The sequence below is a fragment of the Dermacentor andersoni genome, chromosome 5 (assembly GCF_023375885.2).
Source record: "Dermacentor andersoni chromosome 5, qqDerAnde1_hic_scaffold, whole genome shotgun sequence".
NCBI lineage: Eukaryota > Metazoa > Arthropoda > Arachnida > Ixodida > Ixodidae > Dermacentor > Dermacentor andersoni.
In genome coordinates this window covers 181,310,626-181,330,231 of record NC_092818.1, presented here as the reverse complement: position 1 = coordinate 181,330,231, position 19,606 = coordinate 181,310,626, and the positions used below count along the sequence as shown (strand labels likewise).

General features: G+C 43.7%; 1 protein-coding gene across 1 annotated transcript; it reads right to left on the bottom strand.

Moving 5' to 3' along the window:
* Positions 1-855: 855 nt before the first annotated feature.
* Positions 856-19,061, bottom strand: LOC126532213 (uncharacterized). The gene is made up of 4 exons (XM_055070571.2): positions 18,412-19,061; positions 9,729-9,779; positions 5,409-6,829; positions 856-1,089 (listed from the first exon to the last, which is right to left on the bottom strand). The coding sequence occupies exons 3-4, from the start codon at positions 6,741-6,743 to the stop codon at positions 856-858; spliced, it is 1,569 nt and encodes a 522-aa protein (XP_054926546.1). The 5' UTR covers positions 6,744-6,829; positions 9,729-9,779; positions 18,412-19,061.
* Between the last annotated feature and the right edge of the window lie 545 nt (positions 19,062-19,606).

The following is a 19,606-nucleotide window of genomic DNA, read 5'->3' as shown; positions in this document are numbered from 1 at the left end:
TTAGAGTTTCTATACGCAATGATTGTGCACTCCGTCCACCTTTACGTGATCCATACTAGGAGAATTAGATTCTTTTTTTCCCCGTGGTTTTCCAACTTCAACAATGTCTATAGTCCTCTATTTTTCTTTCAGCGTTCGCACTTTGACGCAATCGGATCTGTTGGCTACGCATGTCATGTGCATTGTCTAAATGGCACACGTAGCACAGAACTACTAAACATTCCCTCAAATTCGATGACATTAGTATAATCGTCACTGACACGTCAGGCACTGAGGAAAACGCAGCCTGCATCGGTCGCCCCCAGAGGCGGTTCTCCATCTGGCACTACAATATATCCCACCCAGCACGAGCTCGTATAAAGATGTTCTGAAGCAGAGGGCAGACGCTGCCAGAGCAGGCAGTGACAACGGCTGAAACATAATGCCAATGAGTCAACATTTCCTATAAAAAAAGTATTTAGAACGCATACAAGTCCAGAGATGCTCTGCTGACATGTTCGTGTAACGTTAAAAGGTACCTGCAGTTTTATAGGGTTAAACTATTTGTCGGCCAGTGTCTTTACGTTTTCCAGAATGACCCTGTTTGGGGTTGTATAGGTGGAAACACTCCATTACTGAGTAAAAAAAAAATTTCCCTGAGCCTACAGCCATTAAGCACGACCATATAGGTCATCGGTCAGTTAGAGTAAGGAGTGCTCACGGTGTTTGCACGAATACAAAAAAAAAAAAAACGAGTCTTGTTAAACATTTGTCTCAGAGATAGCCTTGAGTCTATCGATAGCCGAAATGAGAAGTCTACAAGAAAGCGAGTTTTACAAAAAGAGCACGTAATGTGCAGACATGCATCTAAACACGTTAGCCATAAAAACGAGAACTCGCCTTCATCGCTGCTAGGAACGTCTTCACTTTTGTAGGGGCGAAGTTAACGTTGAGGAATCCCATAGCGATGCAAGGGGGTACTCGATTAATGTAGCGTTGCAATTCTTTAGCTCCAACCTTGGGGAGCTGCTGCACCGCGCTCTGCGGGTGCGACGGGCGGTCGGCGTTGAAGCTCAAGCCGGCAACAGTGCGGGAGTTCCTCGGGAACGCCTGCGCAACCGGAGCCGCCAACATGAACGAAGTGCCTTGCACGCATCACCTAAAATATCTCTCCCCCATATCATCTGTATACGTATAAAGTCGCTGACGAATGAAGTTCACGTATAGAGCACCGTGAAGGCTCGCCACATAACATTTTCACCACTTCTATACAAACATCGGTGCTCTAATAATCTCATCGGATTGGCCATAACGTTATGTGAAGGGAGGGGCTGTACAGAGAAATTAGACAGAGATTTGGCTAAATAAACGTTCCTTAACCCTCATTTTGTACCTGTTCAGTATCTACGCTATATGAAACACACACTTCTCCGCTTCCCTTTGAGCACCAAAGATGTCGGAATATATTTGAACAGAATGGTGGCCATGTCTTGAATGAGTTGTACCGAAAGTTTAAAATATAGTAGGTAACCTAAAGCTACATATTTTGTCAATTAATGCTGACTCTCTACATATTTGCTTGCGTTATACCAGGCACGTTTCTATAAATTTGGTTGCAATAGGGAGCCTTTAGTAGGAAAGTAGGATAAAACTGCAGCTTATTAGGAATTTACCAATACAACCGTTTCATGCCGTTAGAAACGTATTTTCGAGCGACGTGGGTATATTGCCGAGTCTTAATAGAACTGAACGAACCATATATTTGACATATCGAGGCACCGTATGGGTGATGTCTAGACAAAGCACAAGGACACCCTGTTAATTACGAGATTATTGTGCGGAACACGTAATTAAATATGTGCGGAAGATCATGGTGACTGCGGCAGCAAGATTTTATCTGGAATGATCTCTATTATTGCTATCGCAACTAAGAAAGTAAAGTGCGGAAGCATGTTAAACTCCTTTAGCACGTGAAGGCGAAAGCCTGTTACACACTTGGAATACGCCGTATCGCATCGTCGCGTTCCGCTTGTTCGGCTCATTTTTGAAGCTTAGTTGCAGCTTCGCGCGCTCATATACCGAAGTAAGACTCGTGCCAACGACGGCTTTCTTGCAGTTTACGCTGCATTCTCTCAGCAGGGAATTCAGACGTATTCTGAAGTGTCTGTTGTATGGGTGATTGCAACGAACGTATGCACTGTTGGCTTCAGTTGACTGAGCGCTTGTGGCCTCAGCCTTACGGGGTTACGATCCATTGCATTTTTTGTTTGTTTACGTGGGTACGAGCCGTTGAGAAGGTCACGTGGTTTTTTGTACCGTTTGACTAGACGCCGCGTTTCTCTAAGTTGTTTGGGAGATTGCAATCAATGTGTTCACTGTAAGATTCCCTTTGCTGAGTGCATGTAGCCTCTGCACTACGAGCCATTGCACTTTACAGCAACGCTATATATTGCAAGGGCATTTCCGTCGTCCGCGAACAACCCGCGAACCAGCTTGTTGGCGGCCCTCGGCGCAACCGCGCGAAAGCGGTCGCACCATTGCACACGTGTTTGTCGTCATCAGCGTCCCTAGCTGGCTCCGTTGCCCATGATCATTGCAGCATAGAATTTCATTATATTAACGCGAAAGCTTTACTAAGCGCGTCGATCCGTGTTTCGCCGTTGCCAGCATTTTGACCTTCATATGACCGCAACTGCACCGTAGCCTTGGCAACACATCACCTGACCCGCCGCGCAGAGCTCCGCCCCCGCCGCCGGCTTGCCGCATGCGCTCTCCGCTGCTAGGTCACCCCCTGACCACGTGACTCGCAGCGCACCGGGTTAAGAGGAGCGCCGCGCTCGCAGGGTTGCCAGATTGGGCTATTAATAGCCAAATTGGGCCACTTATTATGCGGGTTGGCGTCGAAAATTCCGAGTTGGCTACATGGCTATATTTGGACTATTTTTGTCTTAAGGACTTCCGAGTCCAGAAGACGACATGAACACTGACAAAATTCGAGTTTATAAAGCCCAAATCTCACTGATGCTACCAAGATTTGTAGGCAATATCGAAGGCTGTGTTTTTAGGCAATGTTGGCACTGGGAGGACGGTGTTAAGTCATGGCTACCATGTTTATAAGTCACTCCAGTGCTAAGCTCTTCTTTTTGGTGTATTTCCAGCTGTGATGAGAAAAAGTAATGCGTTCGGTATACATAATAGGTACTTGTGGTACTGTCACGTCCATATTTTATTATTTTTGGACAAGTCGTAGTGGTTGGGAAAGAGTTCTTGTCAGTTTATAAAGGTAAATATAATGTTCTAACTTCCTATTCTGACGTACAGTGCTTGAAATTGTTATACAAATGGTTTACTTTGTACTTCACTACAGCCGTGCACGACCCATAAACTCGATTTTGTGTGTTCGCAAGTGGAATTACATTTTTTTTAAGTTGCACTGCGAGTAAGGTACCCAGCCCCTATCAGATATTGTCAAACGCATGCATTCATATCTGCATACACCGAAACTTGCGTACACGTCTTCACATCGCACGACTCTTGCCAGCGATAGGCTGTTTAAATATAGCGCCGTTCAACTCTTTTCAATACTAATACCACCTGGATTATTGCCAGCGCTCTAATCCAGGTGGAAATTAATACGATAAACATTATTTTGCTTCTTTTGTTATGGATCTGCAGGTCGTTCTGTTTATTCGAACTCAAAGGCGAATTGCGGTCAAAACTTCCGCTTATTCGCAAGAATAAAAGGCGAGAAGGTTTAAAGTTTTCTCCAGAGTCCAGTGTGTATACGCCTCCAAGGGGTACATTTGATAACGCAGCGTCGAGCTGCTTTCGAGTAAAACACTCAATATAGAGAGAGAAAGAGAGAGAGCGGGAGATAAATAACATGTTTGTTTTATGAATCAAGCATAGGAAAGTTTTCTCCAGAGTCCAGTGTGTATACGCCTCCAAGGGGTACATTTGATAACGCAGCGTCGAGCTGCTTTCGAGTAAAACATACAAAATAGAGAAAGAAAGAGAGAGAGCGGGAGATAAATAACATGTTTGTTTTATGAATCAAGCATAGGAAAGGCCTCCCTATTCCAAAATGCCTTGAACTCGGGCCGCCTCGTGGACACTAAATCGTGACGAGCCGTAGCTCATCCTCGATGGTGGAGCAAGCAATATTTGGCCCGATTCTTATAGAAAAATGTCTCGGGTAAGGCGAGGCGCTAATTGAAGTTAGCGAAAAACGTGGCTCAGTAAATACTATTAACGGCATAAGTAAATCGGAAAAGAAATCCTTCGGCTCATTGTAACGATAAGTGGTGTCCAAATGCACGTCTGAGTGCCACCTCTCATTAGAATTTTTTACGCAGATCTTGAGGCCGGTGTTGTGCTGGTTGCATGCGCCGGTGTTGTGCTGGTTGCATGCGGAGGAAGTAATTGAAGCAATTTTGGAACCAGAAATACGCGGTAAGGTTTGGACATCATCTACACCTTCTAAGACACCTGCAGAACATCATCAAACATTTTGGCTATGTTTTTGGTTACTTTGCGCTCACTAAAAATTTGAGTCCGGCTATTTCTGGGCAACAATTTAAAATCATTTGGCTATCATTTGTTGGCGCCATCTGGCAACCCTGCGCACTCGCATAGTCAGTGCGACCTTGGCTATGGATGAGAGCGAGGCCGGGCCCTCTTCTGAAGATGTTTGTTATGTAGTTGGAGCTGTATGGAGGTGACAAGCAGAGTGGCATGGTCCCATTGCCTTCAAATGCACGAACTGCTTGTCGAAAGGCTTACTTTGTGGCCCTAGTGGTTGCTCCCGGATTTATTAATTGGTCATCGCGCACCCTAAAATATGGAGGCGTTATCGCCATGTTCGGCCCGCACAAAATACGTGGGAAAAATTCTCCAAGTTGTTGCGAATAATGAAAGACGTACTTACGCTTGAACACGACCTCCCCATTTGAATCATGTCTAAAACACAGTAATGCGTGGAGTAGATAAACGCTGAATAGATTTCGAGAATGTTTCTGTCACTTCAAAATTTCTGACAAGCAAAGTTGAATTTATGCGGTATAAAAGTTCACTTCATGCGCCGAAAAAAACTATTGCGCATGTCGATAAGAAAGTGAACTCCAAAAGTCATTGAATATTTGTGAGTTGGGCTCATACAAATACTAAAATCATAATAAAATAGCAGTAACAGGTCGTTAGCATCGTTAGAGACAAAAGAAATCTCATTAAATCAACTTTAATGCAATAATTGAAGGAATATGAAATTATTGAGTACTAAGCCAGCTTTTCGTTACACTTGTCGAGCGCATTTGTTGCAAGCACGGTGCCAAAGAAGTATAAGCATTTCCCGGTTGCGCTGCCAAAGAAAGAACACACGCGCCCTTGTTCTAATTAAAACCGATGATAAAACTCGGCGTTGTGGGACTCACCTTGAAAAAGATCTCGAGCTTGCGTTGGGCGCCTTCAGGCCACACAGCGCCGAGAAAGGCAGAGCCATCGTATACGGCGTACTCGCATATGTGTTGCTTGATGACCGCATCGCTTGTAAACGTCGGGCCAAACACACAGAACAGCGTAGGCTTGCGCGTAGGGGTACTACTGGTTGTCGTAGGAGTAGGCGTAGTGGTAGGACGTGGCGTAGTGGTAGGGCGACGCGTAGTGGTAGGACGAGGCGTAGTGGTAGGGCGAGGCGTAGTGGTAGGACGAGGCGTAGTGGTAGGACGAGGCGTAGTGGTAGGACGTGGCGTAGTGGTAGGACGAGGCGTAGTGGTAGGGCGAGGCGTAGTGGTAGGCCGAGGTGTTGTAGTTGGCCGGGACGTTGTAGTTGGCCGGGACGTTGTAGTGGGTCGACGCGTTGTAGTGGGTCGACGCGTTGTAGTGGGACGGGGCGTAGTTGTAGGGCGGGGCGTAGTTGTAGGGCGGGGCGTTGTAGTGGGACGAGGCGTTGTAGTGGGACGAGGCGTTGTAGTGGGACGAGGCGTTGTAGTGGGAGGAGGCGTTGTTGTGGGACGAGGCGTTGTAGTGGGACGAGGCGTTGTAGTGGGACGAGGCGTTGTAGTGGGACGAGGCGTTGTAGTGGGACGAGGCGTTGTAGTGGGACGAGGCGTAGTGGTAGGGCGGGGCGTAGTAGTGGGGCGGGGCGTAGTAGTGGGCCGTGTTGTTGTAGTGGGCCGAAGCGTTGTAGTGGGACGAGGCCTTTTAGTGGGGCGAGGCCTTTTAGTGGGACGAGGCGTTGTTGTGGGACGAGGCGTAGTAGTAGGGCGGGGCGTAGTAGTAGGGCGAGGTGCTGTAGTGGGACGAGGCCTTTTCGTGGGACGAGGCGTCGTGGTTGGGCGGGGCGTAGTAGTGGGGCGGGGCGTAGTAGTGGGGCGAGGTGTTCTAGTGGGACGAGGCCTTTTAGTTGGACGAGGCGTTGTAGTGGGACGAGACGTAGTGGTAGGGCGGGGCGTAGTAGTGGGGCGGGGCGTTGTAGTGGGACGCGGCCTTTTAGTGGGACGACGCCTTTTAGTGGGACGAGACCTTTTTGTTGGACGAGGCGTTGTAGTGGGAAGAGGCGTTGTAGTGGGACGAGGCGTTGTAGTGGGACGAGGCGCAGTGGGACGAGGCGTAGTGGGGCGGGGCGGGGGCATAGTAGTGGGGCGGGCCGTAGTAGTGGAACGGGGCGTAGTAGTGGGGCGAGGCGTTGTAGTGGGCCGAAGCGTGCTAGTGGAACGAGGCGTAGTGGTAGGACGAGGCGTAGAAGTAGGCGTTGTACTCTTCGGCATCGGTGGAGTTTTAGTACTCGCGACTTTTTTCTGAGCTGTCGGCTTCGGTAGTGTATTCGCTTTGGTCGTCTTCGGTGGTGAGCTACCTGCGATAAATTAAAACAGTTTGTATGTATTGGCAGGTTAAATAAGCTCTACGTGGTCAGATTTATAAGGAACGTTCAAATACGGCCCTCATAACCAACTGACTGCTTCCAAGAAGCATTTTATCCATGGCTAAAGTCATATAGTGGTTTGCATCATTTACATCAATTACACATCTACATCAATGATCTTACTAACCTCTCTACTAAACCTAAATATGTTTTGTATGTCGACTACGCTAGTATGTTTCTCTCTGGTCCAGATTGCCATATCTTACACAATGACGGGAATTCCCTCCTTACCAAGCTTAAAACGTGGTCAATGGTAAACCATCTAAACATATATGTTAATAAGACGAAAGCTGCAATATTTAGAGCATAATCGAGGCAGCTAAATTCTCATGTAAGCTTAAGTTATGGTGGCGCACCAATAGAAATCACAAATAATATCAAAATTCTGGGTGTTGCATTTTCTCAGAGCATGCTATGGAATGGCCACATTATTGCTGTCCTAAGTTAGCTCGAGCAGTCGGCATTATTTCCCATTACAGATCATATCTTCGGTATCAAGTATAGATTCTGCTTTATAATTCCCTGTTTTACTCTCATCTTAATTACTGTTTCTCAGTCTGGGGCACAACCACGTATACAAATTTGCAAAAGATCTTTATACTTCAAAAAAGCTTATCAGAGTACTTTTTAATCTACCATACCACCGTCACTGGCAAGGTTTTTTTCTACAAAGCATACATAATACCAGTATTCAATCTTTACAGTTATAAGCTAGCACTTGCATTCCAGCGCGAACTAAAATATCATCTTGAGTCACTGCAAGAGTTGTCATTACTGAAAAAGAGCACTGTGTTGTACCCTACCCGTCATAAAGAGGAGTGGATTGCACGAACTCCTAGAACCAATTATACAACGGAAAAATTATCATTTACACTTCCAACTCTATTAAACAACTGTAAAAAAATCGGGACTGACCTACTTAAAATATCTAAACGTGAATTACGACAGCTTCACTGCACACATTCTTAGTAACTCCACCTGTATTCGTATGTGTATACTTAATCCTGTTTATTGTACAGCTTTATACCCTCTGTACGTATTGTATTGATTGTTGTTCTATTTTCTGTTTCTATCTTTATTTTATTTATGAAATGATCCTGTTATTTTTGGCTCTGCTAAATTGCGAAGAGATTATATGTATCCTTGTGTTTGTCTTTCCCTGCTTTTCTGTTGTTGCCCTGTAGAAGGGGGTTGCCGTTTACGAGCAGCTTTTACCCCCAACATCCTCCACCATCCCTTATTATTATTATTATTATTATTATTATTATTATAGTAGGTGAACCTACTCTAAAAAGCCGATTGCTCGTTTAAGATCACGTTGTGAGTTAAGAACTATTGCGCTGAAGTTCCGCAGAAAACATAACGTGTGCATGGAAGACCTATCTGACGCTCTTAATCCATGTATACCGCTTTCCAGTAATTGAAATTCCAATAAAATGCTTGTTCCTATCGCAAATAATGAGATTGCGACGTCGACGACGCGAAAAGGCGCAATCGCAAGCAGCGGAAACTAAGATCGAAAGTTGCGCAAAGTGGTACGCGTCATTACCATAGTGAAGGCTAGCACCAAAACAAATGAAACGTTCACGGCGTTCTTCTGTATTTGCATTACACTTTCACCTATCGTTTCCTCGATGACGCCTTTGCATGCAGTCTTTCATTTACTGCTCATTTACGTACTCGTGACCGCACTAGGGGGCTTTAAGATCATCACAGGTATCAGAAAAGCTCGAGGTTATTTCTTTTCTATTTTATTTTTCCCCTCTCAGGCTCTCTGTATTGATCAAACAGTCTCTGTCTGCCCATAGTTTATCTGCAGTGACTTCGACGAATGAATTCCGCACGAAATGCCACATAATTACGCGCATCCCGCGTTTTCACGTTAGCAGGCTTAGACGATACCATCCCGATAAAGTCACACCGTTTATATGTTAACAAAAGTATAGTCTGCTGCTAATAATCATTCGATTTTGGCCTAGCGAAGATGATGCGGCTGAACTTGAAACTATGTTCTCGAAACAAAAATAAAAAAAAAAGCCATCGCTCTCATGGAGTTATCGACGCTGCACACAGTTTTCTCAAAGAACAGACTATAATTCTTTCATGTGGGATACATTCAGCAATACACTCCATTCGTGTATTTCATGTTAAAATTCTTACTGCTTTGATTTCCTGCATTCCGCAAGACAGATTAGCAAACCGAACCTTAAAGAAAAAGCTTGCTATAGTATTTCCTGGGCACCAAAAAACAATAACAGATACCTAAAAGGTTTTGACAATGTAGCAGAAACGGCTAAATTGGAATTACCTATGTCGCTCAGAAACACAAGCTAATCAAATAGCAACGATGCGCTGAATGCAATAACTACGCAGAGACTGGACCGTATGGTGAAAAATATTACTTTTGTCGCACTAGTAAAACACATATTTTATGAACTATACACCAAGTACAGTGTGATAGAGGGGAGTCCCTCGACGTGAACAAGCATATACAGCGAACAGTATAAAAAACTGCAGTATTGTTTATCGTTTGCTGTACATTTATTGTAGATATAATTCGTGAAAAACAAGAGAATATTCTGACAGGTTCTTTTCGTCGACTGTTCATCATTTTCTTGTTTTCTTTATATAAGAACCCTTATAACTTAAATTTTTATTCATTCTAGATACTGAAGGGTGCTTACAGTTACTGGAGAAACAAACATCAGTTACTAACAGTCCATCTAGTAAGAATACTTATATATTTAGAGAGAGTATCTAGAGAGTATCGTTTTATGCCTTCCATTTCGCAGTCCCGTTTCTGCATTTGCACTTGTGGGCGTGACCTTACCTCCTCCTACTTTGTAAACTGCCGGCTTTTCAGTAGCGTCGACGTCATCTCCTGCAAGAAGTAAATGTTCATTAAAAGCTCTAGAAGGAGTTAAACGGTCAGCCAAGTCCTCACACGATAAACTCATTTTTAAACCAAATTTAAATTTAAACCAAACAATTTTAAACTAAGAAAATGTTTGGTTTAAAAAAACAACAAAGCCTGCCAATGTTGTCTCAAGTCTGAAACTGCAAGTCGGCACATTTGTTCTACTGTCTGGGGGACTACAAGTTGCTGATATTTTTTTTAGAAAGTGCAAGCGCATGAATGCCACATCAAGTAGGACTAAAGAGTCACTAATTAAGCTAAATATTCGGCAAATCTTAAAGATTTGTATGATTAAAATGTATGAATAAATAAACCTATCCCACGTTGTATCTTATGCCAAACTATGCCAGAGGGGCTTTTAGCAAATTTAATTAGAACACCAATGCTTTTTGCAGCGCCGATTTCAAACTGATATCTGGAAACTGGTTCTATAGTACCATGATATAAAGATGAATTAATGGGAACTAAATACTGTTTGGAACAAAGAATTGTGCAATTTACACATGCACCCAAAAATGAATAATTTTGAAATTGAATTGTTGAAACGTGGCGCCATGAAGGGAATCTACATTGGAGTTCACCGAGAATTCCAACTTTCCAAGTAATCCAACTGGAGAGGCAGAATTGGGCGCTCCCATTTGCTAAATATATAGGCGTACATCTCAAATTTTGGCTTTCCAAGCAGATGCAAATAAATAACTAAAGGCCACAGCGAAAATGAAATGCCATAACAAAGATTATTGCCGATATTTTGGCTGAGGGCAGGCCATTACATATGAAGAAGAAATTTGTATTGATGTCTTCGATTTCATTTCAGTAAGCAACCAAGGTATTGACTTTGTTGACACACGCAGCGTTAAGTTAGGCAAACCATCATAATAGGATGCCTTTATTGCATGGCAAAGCAACCGAGCAGCAGCCTCACTGCTGGTTAACAACCATATGGTCAGGTTACAAGGGCCCGCATCCAGGCAGTGACAGCTGCTCATATATAAACGCATCTGTAGGTAAGGGTGATGGTTGATAAGCCCAGCAGAGGAACGCCGTATGTGCGTTTAGAGCAATACGTCACCGATATATCACAGGTAGCCAATCTGCTCGAGGTAAATGCTAAGAAACATTTATCTCTTCGTTTCGTCGAAACGGGCCTATATATTGCGCCACTGTCGGTATATATATATATGGTTAAGCCGGTGTCAAGATAGCTGCCCCTTGGGGTAAAGCTTAATAGTCCCGCTCTTTCGCTTTTTTGAAGGGAACGCTGTTTGCGTGGTTTGCGTTGGGCGTTGATAGTTCAGAATAGCTGAAACATACAGGGTCCTGCAGCAAAACTTTGTGCCAAGTCGTAAAAATCCACGCGTGCGTTAAGGGAATACAACCAGCTTATTATTGTTGACTGACCCCTTGTCCGGCTCAATGTATCTTTTACTTTTAGCTTAGGAAATTGATTACGAATTATTGATTAATTTCTGAGGTATTTCTTTAAACTGAAAATTTTCAGTTAGAAAGTTGTAAAACCTATTGAGAACTAACAAAATATTTCTTTTTTCCGCGGAGATAGCTGCGCTGATTTCAATTGTTTCCGGACTGTCACGAAAATGCGCCACACTCAGAAAAGTACTACGCGACTAGGCGCTTGCGTGCAGCGACATTACTACCCTCGAACATTCTACCAACGAATGATCGATGCTAGACGCAGGCTAAAGCTATGAATAGGCCGCAAGCAAGAACTATGCTTGTTGGCACCTTCATCCACCGCCAAGAGCTCCACGTCCTTCTCGCTATCCGTCAACATCAAAAACACTGACAAAGCTTCAAGGATTGCCATGCGTTAGTTACCGCGTATAACATGGCCTCCTTTTGCTTCATTGCTTCAACAGACAACTTATCGCAGCAATATTGGACGCCAAGACCGTTGTATTCTATCTACGTTGCTTAAGGGGTCTCTGTGAGTTCGATTAGCATGCAGCATCGATTATTCGCAGCTGCATGTTTGAACACGCTAATTAGTCGCGGAATGAGAGGACCTACTCACATGGTACTTCTTCAAATCTCACGCGCTTTTTTGCAGCGAAAAAAAAAATAAGAACCATAACAGAGTAATTTTGAAGTCAGTTATTGTTTCATTGTTAAATAATTGCCTGCGTTCATAGTAAAAAAAAGTCAATTTTGAGTTGTTCAATAGGACAATTAAGAATATTAAGTTGGGTGCACGATGGTGACTCATCTATGGACTTTTTAAGGCTTGGCAGAAGTGAGCTGAAATACAGCTGATATACACAGCACTAACAGGGATGGACCAAAATGAATAAAAGGAGGGAAAGCGACCAGACAGAATGAATTGGAGAATAACATTTTCTCAGGCGAGTTGGCGCCCGCTGATGAACATGATATTGTAGCGCAAAAATACCAGAAATAAAAAAGTAACAGCGACAGACATAGTAGAAGAAAGACGGAGCTACACTCACAACTGTTCATTAGATTGCAGCATATACATGTATCAAACTTTGTGTCTGATAAATAGTTGCGAGTGTTGTGCTGTCTTTCTGCGGTCTGTCGCTGTCACGTCCTTCATTTCCGTTATTTGTGCGCTACAATATCTTGTCAATGAGAACGGGTTGGATCCTGAGAAAAAGCTCGTTTCAAACTTAAGCGTGGTGCTTGAAATGAGGTTGCTGCGATTTGCTACTATGTGTGCGAACTCTGACGCACCAGTAATTCCTTTCCAGTAAAATCAGTAATACCTCCAGCATCTTCCAATGCAACCAATCTACCAATCAATGCAACTAATTGTTCCAGCTTTCAGTAATATTCCTAAACCGTTGACCGTTTCAATAGTCCTAATAAGGTAGCACGCCTCGATATTGTTACGTGTAGGCACAGCAAGAAAACTATTTACGAGGTGTATATTCAGATAGTAGCAAGCACTGGCCAACATGGAAGCCAGCCAACATCAAGCAAGGCACGTCGTCGTCCTCTGATCAGCCAGAGACCGCTTAAAGGGAAGGTCTTACTAAATCGAGAGGTCGGCATCATCTTCCTCGAGTAGCACATAGAAATATTGAACACCATTATTTCGGGAATGCAACTTGCACTTCAAAGTAATATTTATATTTATATTTATTCAATACTGCCCGCCGCCATTTGGTAGCCAAGGCAGGAGTGGAACAAGCATACATCGCTGTGCAACGCGATGCAACAAAGAGAGCGCACACACAATAAAAAGAGAGCACAGGAGCATGAGCAAATATTTTGTGTTTCTCAAAAAAACAAAATGCAAAAAATACGAGCATGAACAAACACACTGCGTCTATAACAGAGACACGACAGCAGATAAGAAGGAATCTTGGTTTGTCAAGCTGACCATGTCACGCGGAAGCCCGTTCCATTGTGATATTGTTTTTGGAAAGAAAGAAAACTGGTAAGATTTAGTTCGCCATCGTGGCACTACTATTGTCGAGTTGTCTTTGCCGCGTGTTGGGTAAGAAGTGTTATATTCCATGTAAGATTGAAAATTAATGTTTGGTAAATTGTTAATAATACCATGCAGCAATATTAAACGGTGTAACTTGCGGCGGGATTAAGCCTCTGGAGTTCAGACTGCTTTAGATTAGTGACAGACACATGTCCACCATATGCGTTGTAGATGAATCTTAGTGCTTGCTTTTGAACACCTTCGATGCAATTTATATCTACTTGGGTGTGCGGATCCCAAAGACCGTCTGAATATTCCAGCAATGGGCGCACTAATGCAGTGTAGGCTGTTAATTTTGTTTTAGCTGTGCAGTGCTTTAGGCGGTTTCTCAACAGCCAAAGCCTGTTGCACCCCTTTGAAACCAAATGCCCGATATGCGAGCTCCAGCTTAAGTTACTGCTAAATATAACCCCCAGGTATTTGTATTCATTTACATGAGAAATGGTTGTGCCGTTTATTTTGTATGCGTAATTATGAACATGCTTCTTGCGTGCAATTGTCATTTTTGCACAGTTTGAGGTATTTAAAGACATTTCCCAGGACAGACACCACTTCGAAACCTCTAACAGGTAATCGTTTGGTATACTATGATCCTCAGCATTTTGAATGGGTAGGTATACAACGCAGTCATCTGCGAAAAAACGGCATCGCACTGGGGAATCGAAATTCAAGTCATTTAAATAAATAAGGAACAGAAGTGGACCAAGCACGGAGCCTTAGGGGACTACCGAAAGAACTGAAGCTGGCGGAGAATTGGAACCAGAGATCTGGACGTACTGGTGCCGTTCAGAAAGTAAGGAGTCAAGCCACTGAACAAGACGCTGATTTTGCAGTAGATGTCGGAGTTTTACCAACAGCTTACGGTCCGAAACACGATCGAAGGCCTTCGCGAAATCTGGAAATATTGCGTCTATTTGCCCACCGTTATCAAGGCATGCCAAGAATTCGTTGGTTGTGTGAATTAGTTGTGTGGCAGTGAACAGGTCACGCCGAAACCCAGGTTCCCTACTAGAAAAGAAGTAGCTAGTTTCTAAAATAGAACTCAAGTGCTTGAAAATTAAATGCTCGAGTATCTTACCCGAAGTACATAATAGTCAAACTGGCCTGTAGTTACTTACACAAAGTTCATCGCCGGATTTGTGAATGGGGACGACCTTCGCAACCTTCAAGTCAGTTGGAACTTCAGAATTTAAAAGGCTTTCATTTTAAATGACCACAAGGTATCTACCACACCATTCTGCGTAGCGGGAGAGAAACGTATTTGGGATGGCATCTGGTGCAGGAGACTTTCTTGCTTTTAAATTAAGCAGGGCAGCGACAACTCCTTCGACAGATATTATTAAGTCTGGCAAGATAAGGCACGGAGACTGAAATTCTGGGGTGTACGTACTATCCGTTGTAATCGCTGAAGAAAAGCAATGATTGAAAGCTGATGCAATGCAATAAGGATCGTTAATTTCCCTGTGATTCGAACGAATTTTACTGACTGGATCCTTGTTCTGTGTTAAGTGTGTCCAAAATTTTGCGGGGTGTGTAGTCGGAAACTTATGCATTAAAGATTCAGCAAATAAAGATTCAGCGAAAATTCGATAACCGAAGGCTTCTTTGACGCTTATCGCAGAAATTATGTCTCCGCCGTTACTATTAATCTCAGCTAGAGAAAAAAAAAGTATTTTGTCTCAAATCTTCGATATTCAGTTACTGGAGGCAGTGCACGTCGAAACCCTTCGTAGAACACTAGCAGAAAAAACATGTGTACTGCTTTCCGCTCAAGGTGACTGAAAAAATTAGAAAGCCGAATCTGACAGTGAAAGTCAAATGTGGCTTACTCTCGGTAGGTTCCGATCCAGCTGCGTGATAGGGAAGAAAAGCGAGTAGGCAATCAGTGAAGAGCGCTTGCTCAGTGGATGCAATTTTGGCACATACGGCGGCTTTTAGGGCCAGATGCCCTATAGTACTCTTTGCATTTCACCACTCTTAACAATTATAGAACTGCCTGCTAGGTGCCATGCTTTTTTATACCGGCTAGCCAATCCGCGAAGTTTGTAACCGTTGATTGGTCCATTATACCTCATCCTCATATCAACCTTGGATACGAGGTCCATCATGATCTATCGCAGACAGTGCGCTAACCTAACCGCATTTCTCGAACAAAATAACTTATTTCACAACATTTAGCATGGTTTTAGGAAATACCACTCATGCGAAACTCAACTACTTCTCCTTACTAACGACCTATTTTCGGCATCTGACAGTGGTTCTATTATCCACTGTATATTCTTTAAGTTCTAAAAAGCTTTCGATACCGTTTCTCACCGTTTGCGTTTACTAAAATTTAGCATGCTTAATATTGACTCGTATTTATTGCGGTGTATTAAATGATCTTTATCTAACAGCACCCAACACGTAACCGCTCCCAGTAATAAATCACGCAAATGTTTTGTCACATCCTGTGTGTACCGCAAGGCTCCATCCTCCGACCCCTATAGTTTCCAATTTACATTAGCGACTTTTTCCCCGACATTACATTAACAATCAGGTTATTTGCCGATGATTGTGTCCTCTCCCGCGCAATAACTAACCCTCATGATTATTCTCAACTTTAGTCTGCTCTTGGCATCATTACTTCTTGATGTTCACTATGGTCCTTGAAATTGAATGTTAACAAATGCAGAATAATGAAGATTTCGCGAACAACTGCTGACTGTACGATCCCTGTTTATACCCTTACTAATATTAAGTTGTCGTATGTCAATACATATAAATACCAAGGTGTCCACATAATTAACAATTTATCATGGAATACCCATATAACTACGTGATTAACATTCAGAACCGCCCTCTCGGTTTCTTGCGTCGTAACAATGCTTCGGCTCCTTATTCCTTAAAACTTTTGCTTTATAAACTTTAGTCAGGTTTAAACTCGAGTATGCTTCATAAATCCGGGATCGACACACTTCTATATTTGTAAACGCACCGGAAGCAATCACAAATCATTCAGCTCGGTTCATTATTGCTAATTATTCTCGCACTACGAGTATTACTTGAAAAAAAGTTCTCTAGACTTCCCTAACCTTTCCATCAGAAGGAAGCAAGCCCGCCCACATCCCTTTCATAATATCTTTACGAGTCCTGAACCGAAACGCACATTGTTCTCGCCACGTTGTTACCTTTCATCCTGCGTCGACTATAACTTCTAAGTTCAAGTGCCCGCTCTGCCAGACCAATATGTACTTCAACTCCTACGTGCCGAAGACATCATCCGAATGGAATCACCTCCCTGCATCCATCCTCAACAACCCTGAGCCCACATCATTCAAGACTGCCATCTTGAACTTGTAACACCACTCCTCTCTCTGTAACGCTACAAGGACACTGAGAGTATGTAAATAAATAAAAAAATAGGTCGGCACATTAGACGTCACAACAGACACAGCAGCTGGCAGCAGGCTCCTCCCTGCTGTGCCGGTCTTCCGAGAACTTTTCTACTGGCATCATCTTGGTTTATGTCTATTTTCTATACGACGATATTATCATCAATAATCATGGGCGTATATAACTCAGAACTAAGTCGTACTGACTTAAGCGTACCGGCCGAGGATAAGCCACTGAATCTGACTGATAGCGAATCCGGGTTCTTATACTCTCAGGAGAGCGCGTCCAAGGTCCAACGAGAAAACGCGAACTCGCTGATATTTATTGTGCACTTTGACGAAACGGCGCAGCAGTGCAAAATCTGTTCTGCGATTTGGCATCACGTACCATCGCCAACGGATACAGAAGAAGAGAAAAATGGCCTCCTCGTAATCCTTCGTTCTTGTGGCTCACTCATTTTTCACAGCGCCACGTCACTCAAGATGGTGAAAGGTGAATAAGTAGGTTAGTGAACCACGCTGCGAAATACACAACAGCGGTTTTAGTGGCCAAAAATGCAAAGTGACATCTGTAAGGCGTCGCGTATTGCGAGACCTGCCAGCAGAGCAAGCCACTGCACGGGGACCGGCAGGAAGGGAGCCAATTCTTCCTGTAGAATTATATTAAGAGCACCAATTAATCGAAACTGCATGCTTGCAGACATACTCGCCGTAGTTTCACATTAGAAGGTACAGTCCCCTCCTTGTCGCAATTACAAGATGTGGAACAGCAGAACATAGGCTGTATCTAAAGAGAGATCACCGCCGCTTTTGTCTTTCGCATGTGGCTGACCGAGAGGTGCGGGATAAGTTCGAGTAGCCTTTCGTTGTAAGCGGATGCGTCGGTGAAAACACCCGGCGTGCGGGTAGACACAGTCAATTAGGTCTAGGCGCGATAAAGCGTTCACTAAACACCTGCAATTAAAACACTAATATAGCGGGCACCAACACACGGAGCATAGCACGGCGTGTTGTCTATATAGTATTTTTTAAAAGGCCTGCCGGAGTATGCGAGACTTCTATAGCTGAGTAGACCACGCATACCTGGAAGGATGCTCCTTACCAGACTACTCTATGATGCAGACATAGTATGTGCAATGGCATACAATAAAAAGACGGGAAAGCACTGTGCACAGCGACTGAAGGAGAATAAATAAGGAAACGCTAAACCTCTACTGGCAACGACATCTGGTTAGAGTAGAAGGCTGTACAACGTATCATACGGCTCTTTCATAAGGAGGCCGGATTAGCGGTGTCGCGCTGCTTAACGCAAATGCTGTACAAGCTCTTAACGTCAACTTCAATACGACGAAGCATACGCCAGGTAAGACCGCTTAGCCTGCTCAGGCACCTTCACAGATATCAGCATTTTCTTGTTGCACAAAGAAGCCCTAATGTACACGCTTTGAAAAGGGTAGAATAATTATGGGATACGGTAATAAAATTTACCTGTTCAGAAACCATGTCAAGCCTAACAATGACTAGTGTTATTTATAAGATGGTTCGGCAGTTCCGGAACGCTACCGACTACGGTAATCAAAGTTGCTTGCTGCTGAATACTCGGTGATTGAGAATGATGCTACAGGATATCTCAGGAACAGAGAAATCTACGGTCTCAGCTCGATTGCACTGAACGACGAGGCTATAGCCTCAAAATCATTTCAGAAGAGCATCTCGCACACTATGATGCAGAAACATAAAAACTTACAAAACACTGCGGTCAATGCCATCACCAGAAGTATGCTTGCACAGACGCAGCAGATGCCCCCAAGAATAAATGCGAAGTTGCGGTCGTCATTCCTGCATGCAAGACAATTGACCCTTAATGCGAGTGCCAGAAGAGACAACAAACTACTGCATTATTCAAAGCGGTTACATTGTCCCACCTACAAATGTTAGGGTACTTGTTTTACGTCAAGAGGTCACGGCGTATGGCTAATCAGGTCTGCGGAGCCCGCAAGGTGAAGGAAAGTTTAGATAAGACCAAAAAAAAAAAAAAACCACCTGACTTTAGGACAAACTTGCGAAGAAAACCTAACCATCCTAAAGAAAGAATCGCAGGTGGAGAAAAATTCATCCTGTTGAAGAAACGTTACTTGGAGAGAAACTTGTGGTTAAGTGTTCGCCTGGCGGGCGGGAAGACGTTGTTACAAAGCCACGTTGCCACCAGTCAGTCACCGGTTATGTTAATGGGCACAGGTGGTCCCCGGCCAAAAACCCGGCTTTCTTCAGGGGGCGAACTGTGTTGGAGAAGGAGCACACACCTTGAAAACCAGCCCAACCTTGTGTGCATAACCAAACCCGAAACAGGATGATTTTTCTTCGACTGCGAAGCATTCTTTACGTGAAATCTCTTTATATGCCATCTGTAGCTACGTGCTACTGTCAGGCGGATATAATTTTTCCTTTAGGGTGGCTTTGTTGCAGAGAAAATCGGGAAAGAAAAAAGAAGCGCCAAGCAATTATTTCATAGCTGAAATCGCCTGCCTGAAGCTTTCCTGCAGAGCTGTGCGGGCGATTTCGAAAGTGATGCTCTAGCTGGGCCGCTAACGCGTGAATTGGTTCGGGGGTCTGTACAAAGATGGTTGCCTACTCACGTAAAAAGTGCCGACATAGCCCAAATATACTTGCGTAGGTATATCGATTAAAATTGGTTGGTGTGCATTTTTTAGCATGTTCAAATGCATTGTAAATAAACGTATCAGTGGCTGCAGCACGTCAGTCCTCACTTCTAGGCTCCTTTAATAACACGTCTCGAACATTATCCTATATTCTTTTTACCTTTAAAGGTTTCTTGGTCAAATGTACATTGAAAACAACAACAAATTAAAAAAAGACGTTCGGCATATTGGTTCACGTCATTTCCACGCGCGCAATGAAGTTGACATAATCGCGCTGCAATG